We start from the raw sequence: 18,446 nt of genomic DNA, 5'->3' as shown, positions 1-18,446 counted from the left end.
ATATAGGGGCACATCCATTGCTCCGAGCCCCACTGCAATCCCTTACCCCCCAAAATCATCTTTTTTAGCCATTTTTTCCTTCTAGGTGACAATTTTGTTTACACAGGGTCCAAGGACACCTGTTTTTCAGTCCCTCACCTGAGCTGCAACTGGGCTCTCATCCTTTCCCCACTAAAAAACCAAATCCTTGGTGTGATTATCCCATAATTAAAATAATTCCCACAGGGAATATTTTACCACCCTTCTCACTATAAAACCCCTTCTCCTGGAATATTACCAGCAGGGATCCTTTCAAAAGACAAATGACACGCAAATGTGACATTTTTTGATTCACAAACATTTTAAAAATCTGCTTTCTGCCTTGCCTTACTCTTTTTGTCACTACAGGTTGAATCTTACTGCAATTTATTCCATCGAGGTGCCCGAATCCTATTGCAAGGAGCCAAAAAAAAAAAAAACCAAAAAAACCCAAAACAAAGTCACTGAGCTCTTCCCAGCCCCGGCTCACAGACACTCAAGGTCAGGCCTCAGACTGCACCCAAAAATTTGGCAAAAGCTGAGAGAAAGGACCCACAATGGAACCTTTGTGTGTGCAGCTCCTGAGCATCTCCCAGGACAGGGCTGGAGCTCAGGAATCCAAATTTCAGTGACAAGTCCCAGGAGTTAAACAGAAACAGGCTGCTACCTTCAAATTGATTTTCTCCCTGCCAGGCAATTCATCACCAGCAAGGTTTTGATGAGTGCTGGAGGGGAAAAGAGAATTTACAACCCAAATTCAATTTCATTTTGCTGCAGATTTTTCCCTGATTTCCTCCTGTGCTCCAGATAATTTTGGTTGATTTATAAAACCTCTGCAGCTACTAGCCTGTGGAAAAAAAAGACAGCAAGGATAAACTTCATAGTTTTTATTCTGCAAAGCAATATGCACATCTTACAAACACAAAAATTAATCTAGGAGAGAAATGTCATTTCCAAATCAGCTATTAACCATCATGCAACAAGACAAGTGAAATGTAAGAACAAAACAAAAACCAAAAAACAGCCATCTCAAACCCTACAATCACCTGCAGAGGGTTGAAACCAAGGCTCAGATTTTCTATGTAATGCCAAAGAAAATGCAAAAAAAAAAAAAAAAAAAAAAAAAAAAAAAAAAAAAGAAAATGGCAGCTTTCTAAGAACAAGAAAACACATACAAATAGAATCAAAACTGATTCAAGTCATAGTTAAAAAGAAAAAAGAAAACAAAAAAAGGAAAGATCAATATGATCTGAACTTTAATATTAAGTTTTAACTCTTCTGTTTGGCTGCATTTAACTTTGTACATCGCCTGGGAACAATCCAATATTCTTCAGCATTCCAGCACTTTGGCCTGCTGGGACACCCTGCACCTCCCTGCTGCAGTGCAGGGGGCAAAAGGATGAACTAAAGCCAAAAAATCCAACTCTCCAACGTTCTCCCTTTTGCATCTGTGGGTGACAATCTTTAATATTCCTGGGGGGTGCAACAAGTGGGGCAGAAGTTGCCAAGCAGGCTCCTTTCATTCCCAAATGGTTCCCCTAACTGCCCAAATTCCAGCTGGGACATTTGGGGTTGAATTTGGTGAAGGAAGGAGGATTTGCTTTGCTCTCCTGGAGGAGTCAGGTGACATTGGGTGGTTTTTGGGTATTTCCAAGATTCCTCTCTCCCAATCCATCTCCTATTCCTGCCTTTGGTCCCCAGATCAAGCCACCCTCTGAGGCAACTCCTGGAGTGAGGATTAGCAAAGAAGGCTGGGCTTGTGTCATTTAGGAACAGCTCAGGCTGGGATTTAGGAACAGCTCAGGAGAAACTCTGGGCCTGTTTCACTCCCCCGCCTCATCCCAGGGAAGCAGCAGCAGCCCACAGCAGCATCAGGAGAAAACTGGAAGCTTCTTTTTATCCCTAAACTTCAAACCAGGCCATCTCTAAAGCTTTGCCTAAACGTTCCCTGGAGGAAAATATGTCAGGTAAATCCCACTTGGGGAACTGAAACTGTGGGAGGAAACGTGTTCTGAAGGAAACCGTGACTGCTCAAACACCCTTAACACTCGTGAACTTACTGAAGTCCCAACACACACAGACCTGGAGTGGTGTCTGGAGGGAACAAACTGGGAATTTTCTGCCAGCATCACTGAGACTACGAGATTCTCACTTGGCTCTTTTCTTCTGTGGAGTTTGGAGCAAAAGGAGGAGGAATAAAAGCCTGTTGGGAGCAATGAATGAATGAATTTTGGGAGAAAAGTAAAATAGTCAATTAAGGCAACCAGTGAGATTTAAAAGCAGTGGTGGAAATGTCTGCAGGAAGAGCCTAAACCTTGAAATTAAGGAGGCTGCTCAAGGAACCAGGAAGAAAAAACAGCAAAAGGCAGAATGGAAAAAGGAGAAATGCACAGACTCAAATCTCTGACTGAAGAATGCACAGAGAACAGAAGGGATTTCACTGGGTGGTTTCTATGACCTTCCTCACAAGAGCCCCACTTTTGTGGCCATTTCCCCCTGAGTGGACAGCAGAAAATGGCAATTTAATGAATTTAATGCCAGAGCTCAGCAGTGCCAGTGGCAGCTGCCCCTCAGAGCTGCAGACACAGTCCCAGAGTGAAGCTCTGGAACAAACTGGGATCTCTTTTCCTTTCACTCTTTGCACTTGCCCAAGGCTGTGCAGAGCCCCAGCAGGCTGTTAACACAATATATCTTTTTATTAAGTTTCACTTCCTAGAAAGAAAAGGAAAAAAAAAAAAGGGAAAAAAGTGTACAGACAGCTGCTCTGCAGCAGAGACACACAATCCTGGCTGGAGGGCTGGGGATGGAAGGCCAAGTGGAAAAGTTTTCCAGATAGTCTCTGTGCTGACTGGGTCTCTGGCATTCAGCAAGCCAAATGAAATACCAAAAAAACAAACCAAAAAAACAAACCAAAACAAAAAAATCGAACAGTTCTTTTCAGTAAGTAACAGTTTAAAATGGGACTTCACTTCTTAATTTTTTTACTATGAATAAAAGCACAAGTTTGTCCTAAATACAGCACTATTAAAATGTGAATATGTATTTTTTTTTTCTTCCAAAAGAGAAAAAAAATCTAAAACGTTGATATCTTTTCTTGCAAGCAAGGAGCAAATGGAATAAAGTATTAGGCCACACAAACACACATTGAATTAATGTTGTAGATTGGTGGCTCTGGAAATGCAGGATTATATCAAAGGTGCATACTTGGTTCAAACACACTGTACAGATTGGGCAAAAAACCAAACATCTCTTGGTTGGTTTGAGACACTTGCAAAGGCATCTTCACCTGCCCAGGTGCAGCTAGACAAAAATCTCTGCCTCTGTGGAGCCTTTTCACTGGAGTTATCTACACCAACGTGGGGCTGTCCCAGGGCAGGGCCGGAGCATCCCGACCGCGCCACGGGACAAGCACATCTGCTCAGAATTACTCTGGATATTCTGCTTTTATAAATATGTACAAATCAATTACAGGCACTTTGAAATGTCTTTGGTTGGAATAAACCAACATTGCAAGGTAATGGATTCACAGAGTGTTAAGACCCAGGCTGGGTTCAGCAGGCAATGGTTTCGGTCGTTCTCAGGAGGAGAGGGGGGGTTTTATGCTTCTGACAAAGCAACCTGGAAAAGAAAAAAGGAAAATAAAATATTTAATTAAAGGCAAATTCTTAATCCTGTAACAGTGATATGATTTATCTCTGTGAGCTGGCAGAGCTGTCCTTGACTTTTCAAAGCAAGCCTGGAAAGTCTGACTTGGAAAGGAAATCAAAGTGAGTCTGAAGGAGTTTTGTACTTTGCAAAAATCAATAGAATAAAAGCTCCAAACCACTCAAAACCAAAAAAAAAAAAAAAAAAAAACCAACAAAAAAAAAACAACCCACAAAAACCACCCCAAACTACAAAATATCATTAAGATCAAAAGGTGACAACACTGGCTTCCTACTCCTCAATTAAATATATTCATATTTAATCCTTCAGGCAAACTGTAGGTCCCCAAGGTAATACTGAACAATGATTCTTTCAGTAGCTTTGTTACTGTTTTTAACTTAAGTCTAATTAACAACCAATGACTCTTTCAACAGCTTTGTTTTTAACTTAATTCTGATGAACAACCCTTAGAATGATGTATCATGTTTTACTCAAGGTTTTGATTCTGTTGTGGTAAAAGATAATGAATAAATGAAGATTTAATGCCACTATTCATTGCTTCACCAAAACAGTTCAAGCAACACCAGAACTATCATAGAAGAGTCACAGCCCAGCACTTCCTGAACTGCAATAATCCATTTCTGGGGGACGGAAATCTCATTTTGAGGATTTCCAAAGCACTTGTGTGGATTTTATAACCCCTACCTGCATTGTCCACAGTAAAAAGCAATTAAATCCCCATCTCCAGAGACAAGAAAAACCAGTCTGTCCTCTGCCCAACAGGAGCTTTTCTCTGTTTCCTTATCAGAGTCAGGATTTTGTTACCACACACTCACCTTTTCAGAGCAGAATTCTGTGTTGCTTTGCCTCAGTTTGCTTGGTCTGCCTTTAATGACTGCATAGCAGAACATTGTGATCACCATCACAAAGAGGAAGTAACTGGTGTGCATGAGGTGCAGGTTTATTAGAGAGCGATCATCCTGCACACAGAAAAGCAAATTAGAACCATTTACTGACTTAGCACTTGGCATTAAAGCAATAATTACCAAATCAACACAGAAATTACTTCATTAATCAACTTTCTCCCTTTTACACAGCGATGGGAGTGATTCTGAATTGTGGCACAAAATGTTTCTTGTGATAAAGATCTGTGTTAGGGATATTTTTCCAAATACTGGCAGAGGCTTTTGTGAAATGCTTTCAAAGCATAAATGGTGGTTATTAAGAGCTGTGAGGCACGTGGATGAAGATCATAAAATCCATTAGGGTGGAGCATTCTCAGGCCCCACACCACACAATAAACCAGCAGCAAGAATGACAATTTTAGGAAATGTATCCAATGAAACCACACAATAAACCAGCAGCAAAACCTGAAAATTTTAGGAACCATATCCAATGAAACCAGAGCTAAGCATTTACTGAAAACACGAGAGGAACAGCACAGCACTTACATCTGGAACTATAACAGTTAGTTTGGGATTTAAAGCATGGTAGACTTTGCCAATTGCTCCCTTGTAACACCAGAAGGGGTTGTAATCCTGGGCATATTTTGTGTTCGAGTCCCTGGCCGTGGTGAAGATCTTGTACCACAGAGTGGCATTGCTGTAGGTTTCAGGAACACAATGTGGTGGCTGACTGCAAGAAAACAGAAATAATCAGCACCCTGAAATTTATTTTCCATGTTCAACCAGGACAACTTTGCTTCTCAAAACATGGTTTTAGTTTGGGCTTTCCAAAGCAACAGTAAAACCCCAAAGTTTAAGTTAAAAACCCCCAAAAGCCACATGATTGCTATGCTAAAATCAGAATTTAACTGCACGTTGTTGCACTAAGCCAACATCCCACAGCTTAATTGGAAAAACACTGGTTTTCCTAAGGCTTCCCACAGCCTGGGCTTCTCCAGGCTGGATGGAACAGTGTCAGGGAATCCAGAGAAGACAGAGGGAAGATATTTTGATGAAGGCAAAGCAGCCTTTGCCTTGTGCTGATCTCTCAGCAGGGAAGAGGGTGAGAACCTCAGTGTCAAATCTCATCTCTGAAACTCAATTATGAGCTAAATCCCTTAAATTTCCACGGATTCTCTTGCTCCCAGTGACGTTTAAATCACAGCTGAAAGGCAGGCATGGGCCAAAAAATCTCTAAGACATCAGAGGTTTTGTGACAAATGTTTCACCATGGGGGAAGGAGCGCAAGGCCATAATTTCCATGATTAACAGGAATTTTCATGAGGAAGTAAGGAGTCAGAGGAATGAATGAGGCAGGAAGCAGCCCCTGGGGCAGAGCTGCACTTACACTGTGACTGGGAACACGCTGCTGGCTGCTGTCACAGTCATGCAGGTGGTGAACACGACCTGCTCGCAGTGGCCGTGCAGGACACAGTCATCAGAATTCCAGGCAGCTGGCAGGGTGAAGGTGATGTTTATCTCCTCGTGGGATTCTCTGCCTTTGAGAAAGAGACAAGGAAAGTTGGGGTTTGGGTCACAAAAGTATCTGAGCAACAATTGCTGGGAGAAGGAGAACACACAAATGATTCAGGCAGGAAGTATCACCCTTTGGAGTCATCCCGGATCTTTGCAGGCAACAAAGAGAGCAAAAAGAAAAGTTAAAACCCAAAACAAACCACAAAATCCCCCAGCTGCTGCTCTTTCTAATCTCTCCCACCTCAGAACTGGGATCATCAGGCTGCTTTCAGAAATTAAAAACTCCTTTTAAGTGAATTCATGCATGTTCACAGACCTTTATTAGAAAAGCCTTTCTCCTGCTAAGAACTTTGTTCCACATCTGTTTTTTCAGATGCTCACTTTTCAAACTGGAGATATTTGTGCAGAGAAAAAGGTGTCAGCAGATACTGAACTGCACATTAAGTCCTGTATGATAACTCCACACGGAGAAATTCAGATTGAAAACAAATCCAGGCTGCTGCAAATGGAACTTGCATTTGGTAGCTCTCAAAGCAGCAACAAAATAACAACAGAAAACCCAGTAATGCACATTTGCAGCTGCTGGCAATGTCTCTCCACAGGTTCAAGACCTTCAACATTATTTAAAATGTAGTTCTGGCTGAAAGCTAAAATACAGTGAGGTTCTATTATCAATTTCTATTAATTCTCTATGAACTCCTGTCAAAGCTTCCTGGCAGGCAGCCAGAGAGCAGATTGGTCTCTGCACACCACAGAAGCCATAATCATCTTATCTGGTGATGTTTGTGATATTAAAGCTGATTCACTTATGCATTTTAGATAAACTAGAATTTTTTAGGCAACATAATACTCTCTACTGCATCTATGTCACATTTGAAATGTCAGCTGAGGACTTGATGGATCAAGACAAAACTGAAGAGAGTCACTGTTTGGAATTTTGCTGGCTTAAAAATGACCTTCCATTGTCATTAGGTTTAATCATTTCAAACTGCCAAGCCTGATCTTGGCATGCCTGCAGGTTCTTTTCCATTCTGAATGCAGGGAAAAGTTCTTCTAACAAACAAGAGAAGGGCTCCTTACAGGAATAAACTCAGAATAAATCTGAGTGTTCTCAGAACACATCTGTGTTCTGTGCATAAGAGTTATCTCACCCATAATAAGCTGGTAAATTTTTATTTAATTATATAGTTATTAAAATCATACAATTATTTGGAATCATAGAATGGTTTGGATTGGAGGGGGGCCCGGAAACAATCTTATTTCACTCCCCTGGCATGGCCAGGGACACCTTCCACTAGCCCAGGTTGCTCCAAGCCCTGTCCAACCTGGCCTTGGGCACTTCCAGGGATGGGGCAGCCAGTTTCTGAGTACTTGTAACTCTCACAATAAAGAATTTCTTCCTAAGATTTAATCTAAACCTATAGTTTCAGTTAGAAGCCAATCCCCCTGTGAAAGGTTAGAAAAACAAAAACCTCTAAAAGCCAACTATAACCTGGATTTTTAAAGGTCCAGCCTTGCCTACCTGAAAGCCCAATCTGGTGCCCAAAAATGGTGGAGCTGAGGTGTGTGACATTGCGAGAGTATCCCCCAAAAGGTCTGAGAGGGTCCAGGGTCAGCGTGATGGTGACAGAGATGTTGATGGGACCAGAGTCCTCGAGGGTCTGTGGGGACTGCGTGGAAGACCGGGCCTGCCCGCTGGTCACGGTGCTCTCTGGAGTTGTGGTGTCGTTCAGGAGGTGCTTCAAGGTTTCATTCTCAGATATACAGAAGTCCAAATCATTAAACCTCAGCAGGAAAGTATTCCAATCCTTAAAACAAAAGGGGACATTTCAAGCCCATGAGGGAGCTCACGCCTCGCTCGGTCCCGTCCCGGTTCCAGGCCATTGAACAAAAATCACATGGCTCACAGAGCAACACAAACACCAGCAGGGCTGGCTCAACTACAGCAAAGTTGTTTGTAGAAGTCAGATGGGTTCAGTCCCAGCTCCCTCCCCTGAGCCAGAAAGGAAAGTCAGTCTGCTCACAGAATTCCCAGAATCAACAGGTTGGAAGAGACCTTCAAGATCATGGAGTCCAACGCAGCCCCAGCACCTCAACTAAACCCTGGCACTGAGTGTCACATCCAGGCTTTGTTAAACACACCCAGGGATGGGGACTCCACCACCTCCCCGGGTAGTCATTCCAGAACTTTATCATTCTTTCCATGAAAAGCTTTTTTCTAATATCCAACCTATATTTCCCTTGGTGCAGCTTGAGGCTGTGTGCTCTGGTTCTGTCAGTGCTGCCTGGAGAAAGAGCCCAACCCCACCTGCCCACAGCCACCTTTCAGGAGCTGTAGAGTGACAAGGTCACCTCTGAGTCTCCTTTTCTCCAGGCTAAACACCCCCAGCTCCCTCAGCTGTTCCTCACAGGACTTGCGCTCCAAGCCCCTCACCACGCTCTGGGGTGAGTGGTTTCTGCCCAGGTTTCCCTCATTACAGGACAGTGCTGAGGGAAGAAGTTCCCCAACCAGCAAAATAAACAGAGTAACACCTAAATAACAAACTGAAAGGTTCCTAGCCACAGCAGGGAAGATCCATGACAGATGATTTGGGCCTCATCATTGATATAAAACAACTAACAAACACTCACCCCAACAGCCCTTCTGAAAGTAAAATGGAGACACCCCCATACAACACTGTGCTCTCTAGGAGGGGAAAAAAATTAACTTCAGGAATGTTTTCCAAAGGAACATAATTTCTGCACGTACCTCTGTCATTTCTGGGGATTTGATCTCCTTGATTTTGAAGAAGTAGCCCAGTGTCAGGAAGGCGATGGCCATGGCGCTCACGCTGATCATAAAGACCACGAGCGGAGGGCGGCTGCTGATATAAACCTTCAGGTTCTCCAAGAGGTTTATGTAGAACATTATTCTGATTGTTCACCTGAGGGGAAAGAGTGTTCCAACAGAGTCACTGGACTGTGTGTTACAGCTGAGGGGTGGTGGATCACAGACAGAAAGAGAGAAATGGGTTTGTTACACAGAATGGAGATTCGATTCCGGGGCTGTTCACGGAGCACAGAGCGTGTGCCTGAAACACAGCAGTGATCAGAACAGGCTCCACATCACCTTCCCAGGGCTCAAAGTGCCAGCTGGGAATGGGTGTTAAGGAATGAGGGCTGCCAGCACAGCCCAGCATCTCTGATAAATAATAAAGGCAGTTCTTGCCTTTCTCCAGGCAGGGTGTCACTGCCACATTGTAATGCCAGTAATGTCTGAATGCACCAAAGTACAAATCAAACTTTGCACATCCTTTGAAAACCGAGGCTGGAGCCTTAAGGATCCCTCTTTACCCCATCCCAAATGCCTCTATTTTCAAAGCAGGATCTGAGAAACAGCCCTACGTTATTTAAGGCTTTTGCACCAAGAATTCTATGGGCAGAAACACCCAAAAAACTACATTAAGGTGGAGGCTGGAAAACTCCTGGCCTTTATTTAATTCTTGCAGGATCTAGAACTTTTTGTTCTGTCTGTAAGCATAGCCAGGGAAACTATGCTTCCTTACAAGCTGAGGAAATGTCCCAGGTCATTAATTTTTGCCCCAGATATAATATTTTGTATGAGTCCCCTCCTAAATTTTCATCTGCAGAGCCAAAAGACCCAAATTCTTGTATCAACTTCCCCATCTCCACACCCAGGGAAAAACAAACAGCCAGGTGTTAAAGGGCAGCCTTGTGACAACTCCTTCAGAAGCTCTGCAAGAAGGAACTCCAAGCCAACCCTTATCTTTGTCCTACCTAAAACCCTGGCTGAAAAGGATTTTAACCCCAGCTAAACCACCAAGGCAGGAGCTGCTCCTAGCAATGTGCTGCTGATCTCCAAAATTCTGAGGGAAAGGCAAGAAGAATTTTGTACTGCAAGGGTTAAAGCTGGAACATCCAATAGAGATCTGGTAACATTTAATTAAGGCAGGGACTGCTCCTGACTCCCAGCATTGTCATTTACAATGCAGGTGTAGCAGGGCTGAAAAGTGGCAGCTCAGAGGAGGAGAGAGGCACAGGGCAAGGCAGGGAGGGATATGTGATGTGATCTATTGATTTAAGAGAAAACAAAAGAAGGGTAAAGGACAAGCAGGAAGACAAAGCCCTTTTCAGAGCCCGCAGAGTACAATGATCCCAACTTCCTTGTGTATACTCAGGATTTTACTGGCAGGGATGCTTCAGCAGTTCCTGCTAGCAGAAGAAATATTGACAGAACCTGCAGAAGTGTCCCAGAGAGGGGAAAACCCAGCTCGGGGAGAAGAGACACAGGTACAGTGCCAACAACACAACCCTGGGCTGTGCCTGCTGACTCCCCACTCGCCCTCCTGGCCGAAACCTGCTGAGACAGAGCTCTCCAGAGCTCAAGATCTCATCCTGACTTTATTATTTTGCACCATCAACCCCTTTCCATCCACCCTGCAATGGCCAGGAAGCTTTTCTCAGCGAGAAGCGGGTGCTGCGAACATCTCTACAAACCCAGGGTGAAAAGCAGGGAAAGGAGAGGGATGAGAGGTGATGAGAAACGTGCACCTTACCAGAACTTTGTCCCAGAGCAGCTGTGGCACAGCCAGGCAGGCCAGGGAAGGTGGCAGAAGGCAGAGGGACAGGGAAGGGAGAGCTGGGGCTGGCAGGGATCGTGCTGGGAATGATCCGCCCTTCTGCACGTTCTGCCTATCTCGTCCCTGGCAGCAAATTCCTTAAAAGAGCCCGAGTTAAAAACCCCAAACGTTCCATCCAGAAGCAAAATCCCAAACACTCCATCTGGAAAAGTGGGAGACACATGGGGAGATGGAAAACCTAAACCAAAAGCAGACTTGTAGGCAGTGTCCCTCCTGAATTTCCTTTAGGAAATAACACAGATGCAGAGTTTATTGCAGTTTTTAATCAGGGCTGAGTGTCCCCCACAGCACATCCACGGCTGGGATTCTTTTTTTAAAGGGGTTTCCAACAGCTCCATTACAATCTGTTTGCCACAGGGTCTAAACCAGCCATAAAAAACCCAGGATGTGCTGAAAATCCTAAACAGGGAAATATTTGGGCTAATATTTTTATGTAAGAGATCACCAGCTTTTAAGTGCCAGTTGTTTAATATGCTGCCATAACTCACTGGCTTTGAAAGCAATTAGAAAATGCCATAAGCTGCAATTTCCGAGGAGTAATGTGCCTTTGGAGCATTTGGGAGGGAAAAGGGAACAACTGTGGATTTCAGGACTGGAGCTGACATGAAAATAGCAATGGGGGAAAGCAGAAGGATGAATGTTTCCATGCTGCTGCCTGAAGAATTACTGATTTTTAAATCATAGTACTTAAGTAAGTTTAATTGTCACGGAATTTGTGATCCAGATCAGTGCATTACATCAAAGTGGCTACAGACTTTCAAGCTTACTTAAACTCCTCTCTGTTAGAATCACATTGAATCACAACTCTTCTGCCAGCTCTAGTAACTAACTTCCTCCTCTGTGTAAATGAGTAACTTCAAGAATATAATTTAAACTTTTATTTCTTGTTCACAGAGTTAAAAAAAAAAAAACAACAAAACAAAACAATGCTTTTACCTCCTGGCAGGTCAGGCAAGCAAGATCAGATTTCACTTTTTAGCCAAATAAATAATTTAGTGAGTGGCTCTAATGACTGCTGCTGCCTCTCTCCACTCCAGCAAAGCCTTTTAATACTCGGTGCAATAAAAATCTCCCCAGTCAGACTAAACAAGGAGCTCAAGAATGAAAACTGCCAGGCTGGAACATTGGCCAGCAGCTCCAAGGTAATTGCTGGGTAGTGAGGGATGTTCAGCAGCAGTTACAGCTGCTGGAACTCGCCAGGAAACCCTGGAGATGTTGTGCTCTTAAATCAGCATCTACAAACCCAGGCATAGAAAAAGATTAAAATGGTAAAGGGGGGAAATACAACAGTTTAATCTGTCAGAATGCCAGAGAAACACAGAATTGAGCAGCCAACTCAAAAGCAAGAAGATATTGTACAATTTGGGGAGATTTCTTCCAAAACAGCTCCTGACAGCAACCTCAAAGGAGCAGCATTGTGAATTCCTCTTTCTCTGTGTATGAAAGAGTGTGGAAAAGGAAGCTGCTTAAATAGACTGGTGAGTTTTTCAAGGCTAAATTGCAAACAAGGAAAATCTGGAAGTCTATTGCAAAGACTGAAAAGTCAATGCAATGAGTCACAGCTGAAGTATTAAATTCCCATTTGGAGGCTTAATATCAAAGGAGCTGAATTCCTAAGAACAATAAAAAACCCATATGCTGCACTAAAGCAGGTATTGAAAGCAAAACTGCAGTTGGCAAAGTGAAAAGAAACCAAAACCAAAGATTAATTTTAAAGAGATCAAAGACATTTGACATTTTTGTCAATAATGTCAACTACCACCCTGCCACTAGAAAGCTTAAAATTATGGAATTTCCTCACAGATATTTCCCCTTCTTGTTGTGCAGGCAAGGTAATCATTCTAGAGGAAGGGTTTAAATGTAAAATCACCACTGAAATATCCTAAAGAGGAAAAGGGCAGGAGGCAGCACTGCCTATCCCAGCATTTCTCCTTTAGGATCTCACAAGTTCTTCCATTCTCAAGATCTCATTGCACAGAACAGTGTTCAAATTGAGCTGTGCAGCTCAAAAAAATATATCAATTGTGTTTTCAAAGGTGTCCCACTACCAGGAGAGCAAAGGGGTTAGGAAATGGGTCAGCTCAGGGTTAACCATTTTAAATGAAAATTATGTCATGTGCCAAAGGAATATTTACAAACACAAATCAAACAGACCATGGGAAAACAGCCAAAAATAAATGCAAACAAAGCAGTGGTTCTCATCAACACCTTCAACAACAATAAACAGCAGCAGGCACCAAAAATCATCTTTCATTTGGATTTCTTCTCTTCAAATTTGAGTGAAAATAAAGCAAACTGGAAATGAGAGTTGTATGAGCTGGGGATGCCGATGGGGCTGGTGCTATTTGAGGGTGACAGGGACATGGGGACAAGGCTGGCAGTGACACCAAGCTGTGTGGGAAGGATCTGGACAGGCTGCAGAGGTGGCTCTGAGACAACTTGATGAGGTTCAAGACCAAGTGTAAGGAAGGGTAACTTCATCCTTACATCTGGGAAAAATAGAGGTGTAAGGATCTACAGCAGCTTCAGATCATCTTTTTTAGGGAGTGGGATGAAATTTCACAGCCTAAAACCTTCCCCAGCAGCAGCAGGGCAGGCAGGAAGGAGGAATTCATCCCGGAGGAATCCTCCAGGGCACAGCACTACCTCTGTCCAGCCGAGCCTCCTCCCCTCCTTCAGCGAGAACAAAAGAAACCAAAAGGAACAACTCCTAGGAAATGCCAGCAGGTTTCTCCTCAGCACACAGGGAGGGAAGCAATCAGGGCGTGTGGAGGAGGAAACTGCACAGAAACATCACCTTGGCTCCTTGAATCCAGCCCAATCTAACCCCAGGATCAGCAGATGTGCACAAACACATCTGCTCCAGTGGCAGATAAGGGGAATTGGCTCCAGCCAGAACTGGCTTATCAGTTTGCTGAGCTATTTTATTCACAAATATGTTTACTGATAAAAAAAATCCATATTTTCCTGGAACCTGGAAGCTGAAAATGGCAGGCAAATGGCTTTGCACATGAACTGCACAGGGCAGGAGGGAACCAGCGCCTGGAAATGTGGGAAAGGACATTCCTTCCTCCTGGAATCCTGATAAAGGATCAGGATGCAGAATATGAACAAAAAGCAGGGACTTGCACAAATAGAAAGAAGCGTTAAATGTTTCTTTTCACCTCTCAAAACACTTTTCAAAGCTTAATTAATCATTTCAGCATCCCCAAGAGGGGCACCAGCAGCAAACAAAGCCAAGGAAGGGAAGCAATTTGGTGAGTGACAGAAAATTTTAAAGATCAAATTTAGACTGAATTTCAAACGCCCAAATTCCTGACTTTCAACTCTCTATAAAGACAGAACACTTGAAAAAAAAGGTCAATGATGTAAAGAACAAAAAGGAAAACAAACATTACTCAATCTGTGTGTGACAGCCCCTCCCAACAGACTTGTGTTGCTCAAAAAGTCTGGTGGAATCACCACAAGCACCTGAACTTCGTGCCAGCTGATACTCTGGGGACAGCAAAGTTGATTTCCATTTCCCACTGAAAGAAAAATTCGTGCAGAAACAGACAAATCCAAACAAGTTCCAAGTATTTTTTGTATGTTCTCAGTTCTTAAAAATGATGAATGAGAAAAGGCAAGGAAAGTTAAAAGTCAGGAAGCAGCAATAGAGTGAGGAAGCTTTTTTCCCCTGGTTCAATGAACCCTGAATTCTGACTTTTGTTAGAAGTGAAAAACATAATTTAAAACATACCCAGCTGTAAAATCAAAGTGAACTCAACCTCTGGTAGAAAATGAGACATTTTGGTGCCAAACTTGAAGCAGGCATCTCTGTCTGCCAAGAGCCTGTGCCATGGGAATGAATCCCCTTCCATCTAAAAGAGCTCATGGGCATTTTGAAACCTTCCAGCTTTTCCAGGTCCAAGTCACGACTTCCAACGTGAGTTACCATAACCCAAATCACCCAGACTGCAATGAAACACACAATAATAGATGAAGGACTTTGAATTTGTATTAAAAATGCTTTTCTGGTTACCGCTGATTAGCATGAGAACCTGGGAGAGGGAAGGAAAAGTAAAATTATTCCATTGTATGGGACCTTTGAAGATCCACTAGAAATCAAAAAATGCAGGATGGCTTTACTGAGGAACTGTGAAAATTCTCAGTAACTCTCCAATAATCACAAACTGGTTGAATGACCAAGGTTAATTGTTGACTTCATTAAAGCTACTCATTAAGGAGTGTGGGACCCAATTCAGCAGTGAAAGTGCAGAGAAATGCCAGGAAAAGGCTCTTCAGTCTGTAATGAGAACTGTGAGGAGACAGGGATGCAGACAGATACACAGCTTGAATCACAAGCAGAAAAAATGACTGACAAGCTGAGGAAATGGCAGCTTTGGGGAATGGCAAATTCAGAGTTTGGGTGTGGAAAGAAGGGAGAGAAGCAGCAAAACAGCCAGTGGCCACTGATGGAAATAGAAACAGCAGCAAAACCAACTGAAATGAGGGAGCTGGGACACAGCTGAGATATCAAAGCTATGGCTGGAATATTCTCACGTCTGTGTGCTTCACCCCCACTGCTCAAAGCAAACAGCACCTCAGCTTGCTCAGCCCCAGCTGGCTGAGTTCACTCTCCATTTCACAGATTAACAAACCCCCAAATGCCAGCACACACACAGGTTTTCACCCGAAACAAAACCTGGGAGTTCTGAGCCCTGCTTTATTCACAGGTCAGGACAGTCTTGGAAAGAAAATGAATTCCTAGCCAGCCACGCTTTGGGTAAGGGGAGGTTTGGGAAGAGCAACACAATCCTGACACCAGCAAGTTTCATTAACAGTTTAGATTGCTAAAACAGCTTCATTTCTACAAAGCCTGTGCTGCTATTTAATAAAAAAGATGATCCCAGCTGCCAGACCCACAGAATGAGCTCAGGGGGTGCTCCAGGAGGGGTCTGGATGTGCCAGGCTTTGTCCCTCTGTCCCCAGCTGACAAAGGACAGCCAGCTCTGTGCCCTGCCCTCAGCTGGGCACTCTCAGAGCACAGGGACTATTTTGTTTTCTCAGGTGGCCTTTCAAGCTCTTGTCTTTCAAGTAGAAAAGAAGAATCACATTCCAGCAGAGCCACTCCTCAAATCAGGGCAAGTAACAAAGCCACCCTGGGCTTAATCCTGCCTGATGGGCTGGGCTCAGGGAGCGATTTCCAGGCACAATTCAGAATTATCCGTGCTGGGGCTGCCACAGAAGTTCTCTCGGGGCTGTGCACACCTGCTGGGCAGGAGCTGGAGCGCAGCCACCACCGGGATTACTCCCGGGCACGGGCAGGTGCAGGGCAGCAGCTCCCCGGTGAAACCCGAGCCGCTGTGTCCTGCCCAGAGGCACAAGGATTCATCGGGGAGCGTTTCCTGCAACTCAGCCCTCGGAAAAAAAAAACCCGCAATCATCATTTACCACAACTGCCAGGCCCAGGTTTCCTTCCCCACCACGCTGCTCCAGCGGGCAAACTTCGGGGAAGTTCAGCGAGGATGTGGAGAGAAACCTCAATTAATGAATCCTTATCTGCGCTCCAGGTGTGCCTGCCAGGGCAATAATTCCCCCTCCTGAGCTAATCCTGGAAATAAACTTCCCCAAAGACAAATCCTAAAGCACAAAAAAAGGGAAAAATAAGATCCCAGCCGTGTTTAATGTGTTTTTTCCCAGGGTGATTCGGATCCACGCTTTGGATGCACCGGCAGGGATGGAGCAGCCATGTTCCAGGCATGATGCACCAGCAATTTTAGTATTAAAACCATCATTAGTCAAGTTAAACTCCCCTCAAAAAAAAAGTGAAATAGGATGAAATATAGAAAATTGGGGAGAACATCCCAAAACAACCACACACAAAAAAAAAAAAAAAAAAAAAAAAAAAAAAAAAAGCCCAAGGCAGGAATCACCGTTCAGAGGCTATTTGGAAACACAATTATTTTTAGCGCTACAGAAATTATTATTTTTCAATATTTTTTTTTTTCCGCTACGACGCCACGCACCCAAACTTCAAGCCGACGAGCTTTCCCGACGTAATTTTCATACACAAATAACACAAACACACCGAGGCCGCGGCCCCGCCGCCGAGCCGAACGCCGGCGGGCCGCGGGGCTCGGGGCGGCGGCGCTGCCCGCGGCTCTCCCCGGCGGCTCTCCCGCTGCCGCCCCAGCCCCGGGGCGGCCTCACGGCTGCCTCATCCCCCCGCCCGCTCCTTACCGGCGTCCGCGGCGGGGCTCAGAGGCGGCGGCGCTGCCGTGCGGGCGGGCTCTGCACCATGGTGGTGCCCTGGCGGGGCTGCGGGCACGGGCGGGCGGGAGAGGCCGCTCCGCGGGCAGCCCCGGGCCGGACGCACGGACAGGCCCCGGTGCCAGGCCCCGGTGCCGGGCCCCGCCTCCGCCACCGCTTCCGGGCCGCAGCCCTGACCCTCCGCCGCCGACGGTGGCGCGGGGCGGACAAGATTGAGGCGGTGCCGGCAGCGCGGGAGGGGCCGCGAGAGGCACCGGGAACGGCACCGGGAATTGAACCGGGAACGGCACCGGGAACGGCACCGGGAACGGAACCGGGAATTGAACCGGGAACGGCACCGGGAACGGCACCGGGAACGGCACCGGGAACGGAACCGGGAATTGAACCGGGAACGGCACCGGGAACGGAACCGGCAATGGAACCGGGAATTGAACCGGCAATGGAACCGGGAACGGCACCGGGCCCTCACCGCGTTCCCTCCCGGCCCGGCCGCCGCGCCCCCGCTCCAGCCGCCCTCAGGATGTTCCCGCCATCGCCCTCCCCTTTCCCTCCAAAAACCATCCCCGAACATCTTTTCTGTCATGTTTCCTGACATAAATACCTATTTATAATAATAATAAATATCATAATAAATCCCAATACCTGTTCCAATGGCCTCTAAGGATTTAACCCTATTCAGGGTTCAATCCCTAAAGCAAACAAACCTTCACTTACATTTATAGTGATAAATAATATCATTGGTTTATATCGCATTCTTATTATATATTACTATTATTAAAATCAGTACTATTAATTGATGACGTTTAGTATTACTCCTACAAACATCCCCAAACATCTTTTCTGTCATGTTTCCTGACATAAATACCTAATTCATAATAATAATAAACTCCAATACCTATTCCAATAGCCTCTAAGAATTTAACCCTATTCAGGGTTCAATCCCTAAAGCAAACAAACCTTCACTTACATTTATAGTGATAAATAATATCATTGGTTTATATCGCATTCTTATTATATATTACTATTATTAAAATCAGTACTATTAATTGATGACGTTTAGTATTACTCCTACAAACATCCCCAAACATCTTTTCTGTCATGTTTCCTGACATAAATACCTATTTATAATAATAATAAACCCCAATACCTAATTCCAATAGCCTCTAAGGATTTAACCCTATTCAGGGTTCAATCCCTAAAGCAAACAAACCTTCACTTACATTTATAGTGATAAATAATATCATTGGTTTATATTGTATTCTTATAATTATTATATATTACTATTATTAAAATCAGTACTATTAATTGATGACGTTTAGCATTACTCCTACAAAATTAGTATTCTTAATCGATTAATATGATGACCTTTCCACGAGGATAATGTGAGGTCTGGTGGAGCTGTTTACTGTCCCAGACAGCTGGGCAAGCTGGGAGAAAACCTTCCCTAAATATTCTGCATTAAAAGAAATTA

The 18,446-nt window shown here is 44.3% G+C and overlaps 1 protein-coding gene across 2 annotated transcripts; it reads right to left on the bottom strand.

Moving 5' to 3' along the window:
• Positions 1–890: 890 nt before the first annotated feature.
• On the bottom strand, positions 891–17,125 carry TMEM248 (transmembrane protein 248). 2 transcript variants are annotated; one of them, XM_021550920.2, is made up of 7 exons: positions 16,946–17,125; positions 8,833–9,007; positions 7,606–7,891; positions 5,956–6,106; positions 5,115–5,298; positions 4,500–4,643; positions 891–3,636 (listed from the first exon to the last, which is right to left on the bottom strand). In XM_021550920.2, exons 2-7 carry the CDS (start codon positions 8,989–8,991, stop codon positions 3,616–3,618), a joined length of 945 nt encoding a protein of 314 aa, XP_021406595.1. In that variant the 5' UTR covers positions 8,992–9,007; positions 16,946–17,125; the 3' UTR covers positions 891–3,615. The 2 variants fall into 2 exon arrangements, with proteins under 2 accessions (XP_021406595.1, XP_021406597.1); XM_021550922.3 differs by lacking the exon at positions 16,946–17,125 and adding an exon at positions 10,640–10,813.
• Positions 17,126–18,446: the final 1,321 nt, after the last annotated feature.

Source organism: Lonchura striata, chromosome 20, assembly GCF_046129695.1.
Source record: "Lonchura striata isolate bLonStr1 chromosome 20, bLonStr1.mat, whole genome shotgun sequence".
In the NCBI taxonomy this organism is placed as follows: Eukaryota; Metazoa; Chordata; class Aves; order Passeriformes; family Estrildidae; genus Lonchura; species Lonchura striata.
This window is presented reverse-complemented; position numbering and strand designations above follow the sequence as displayed.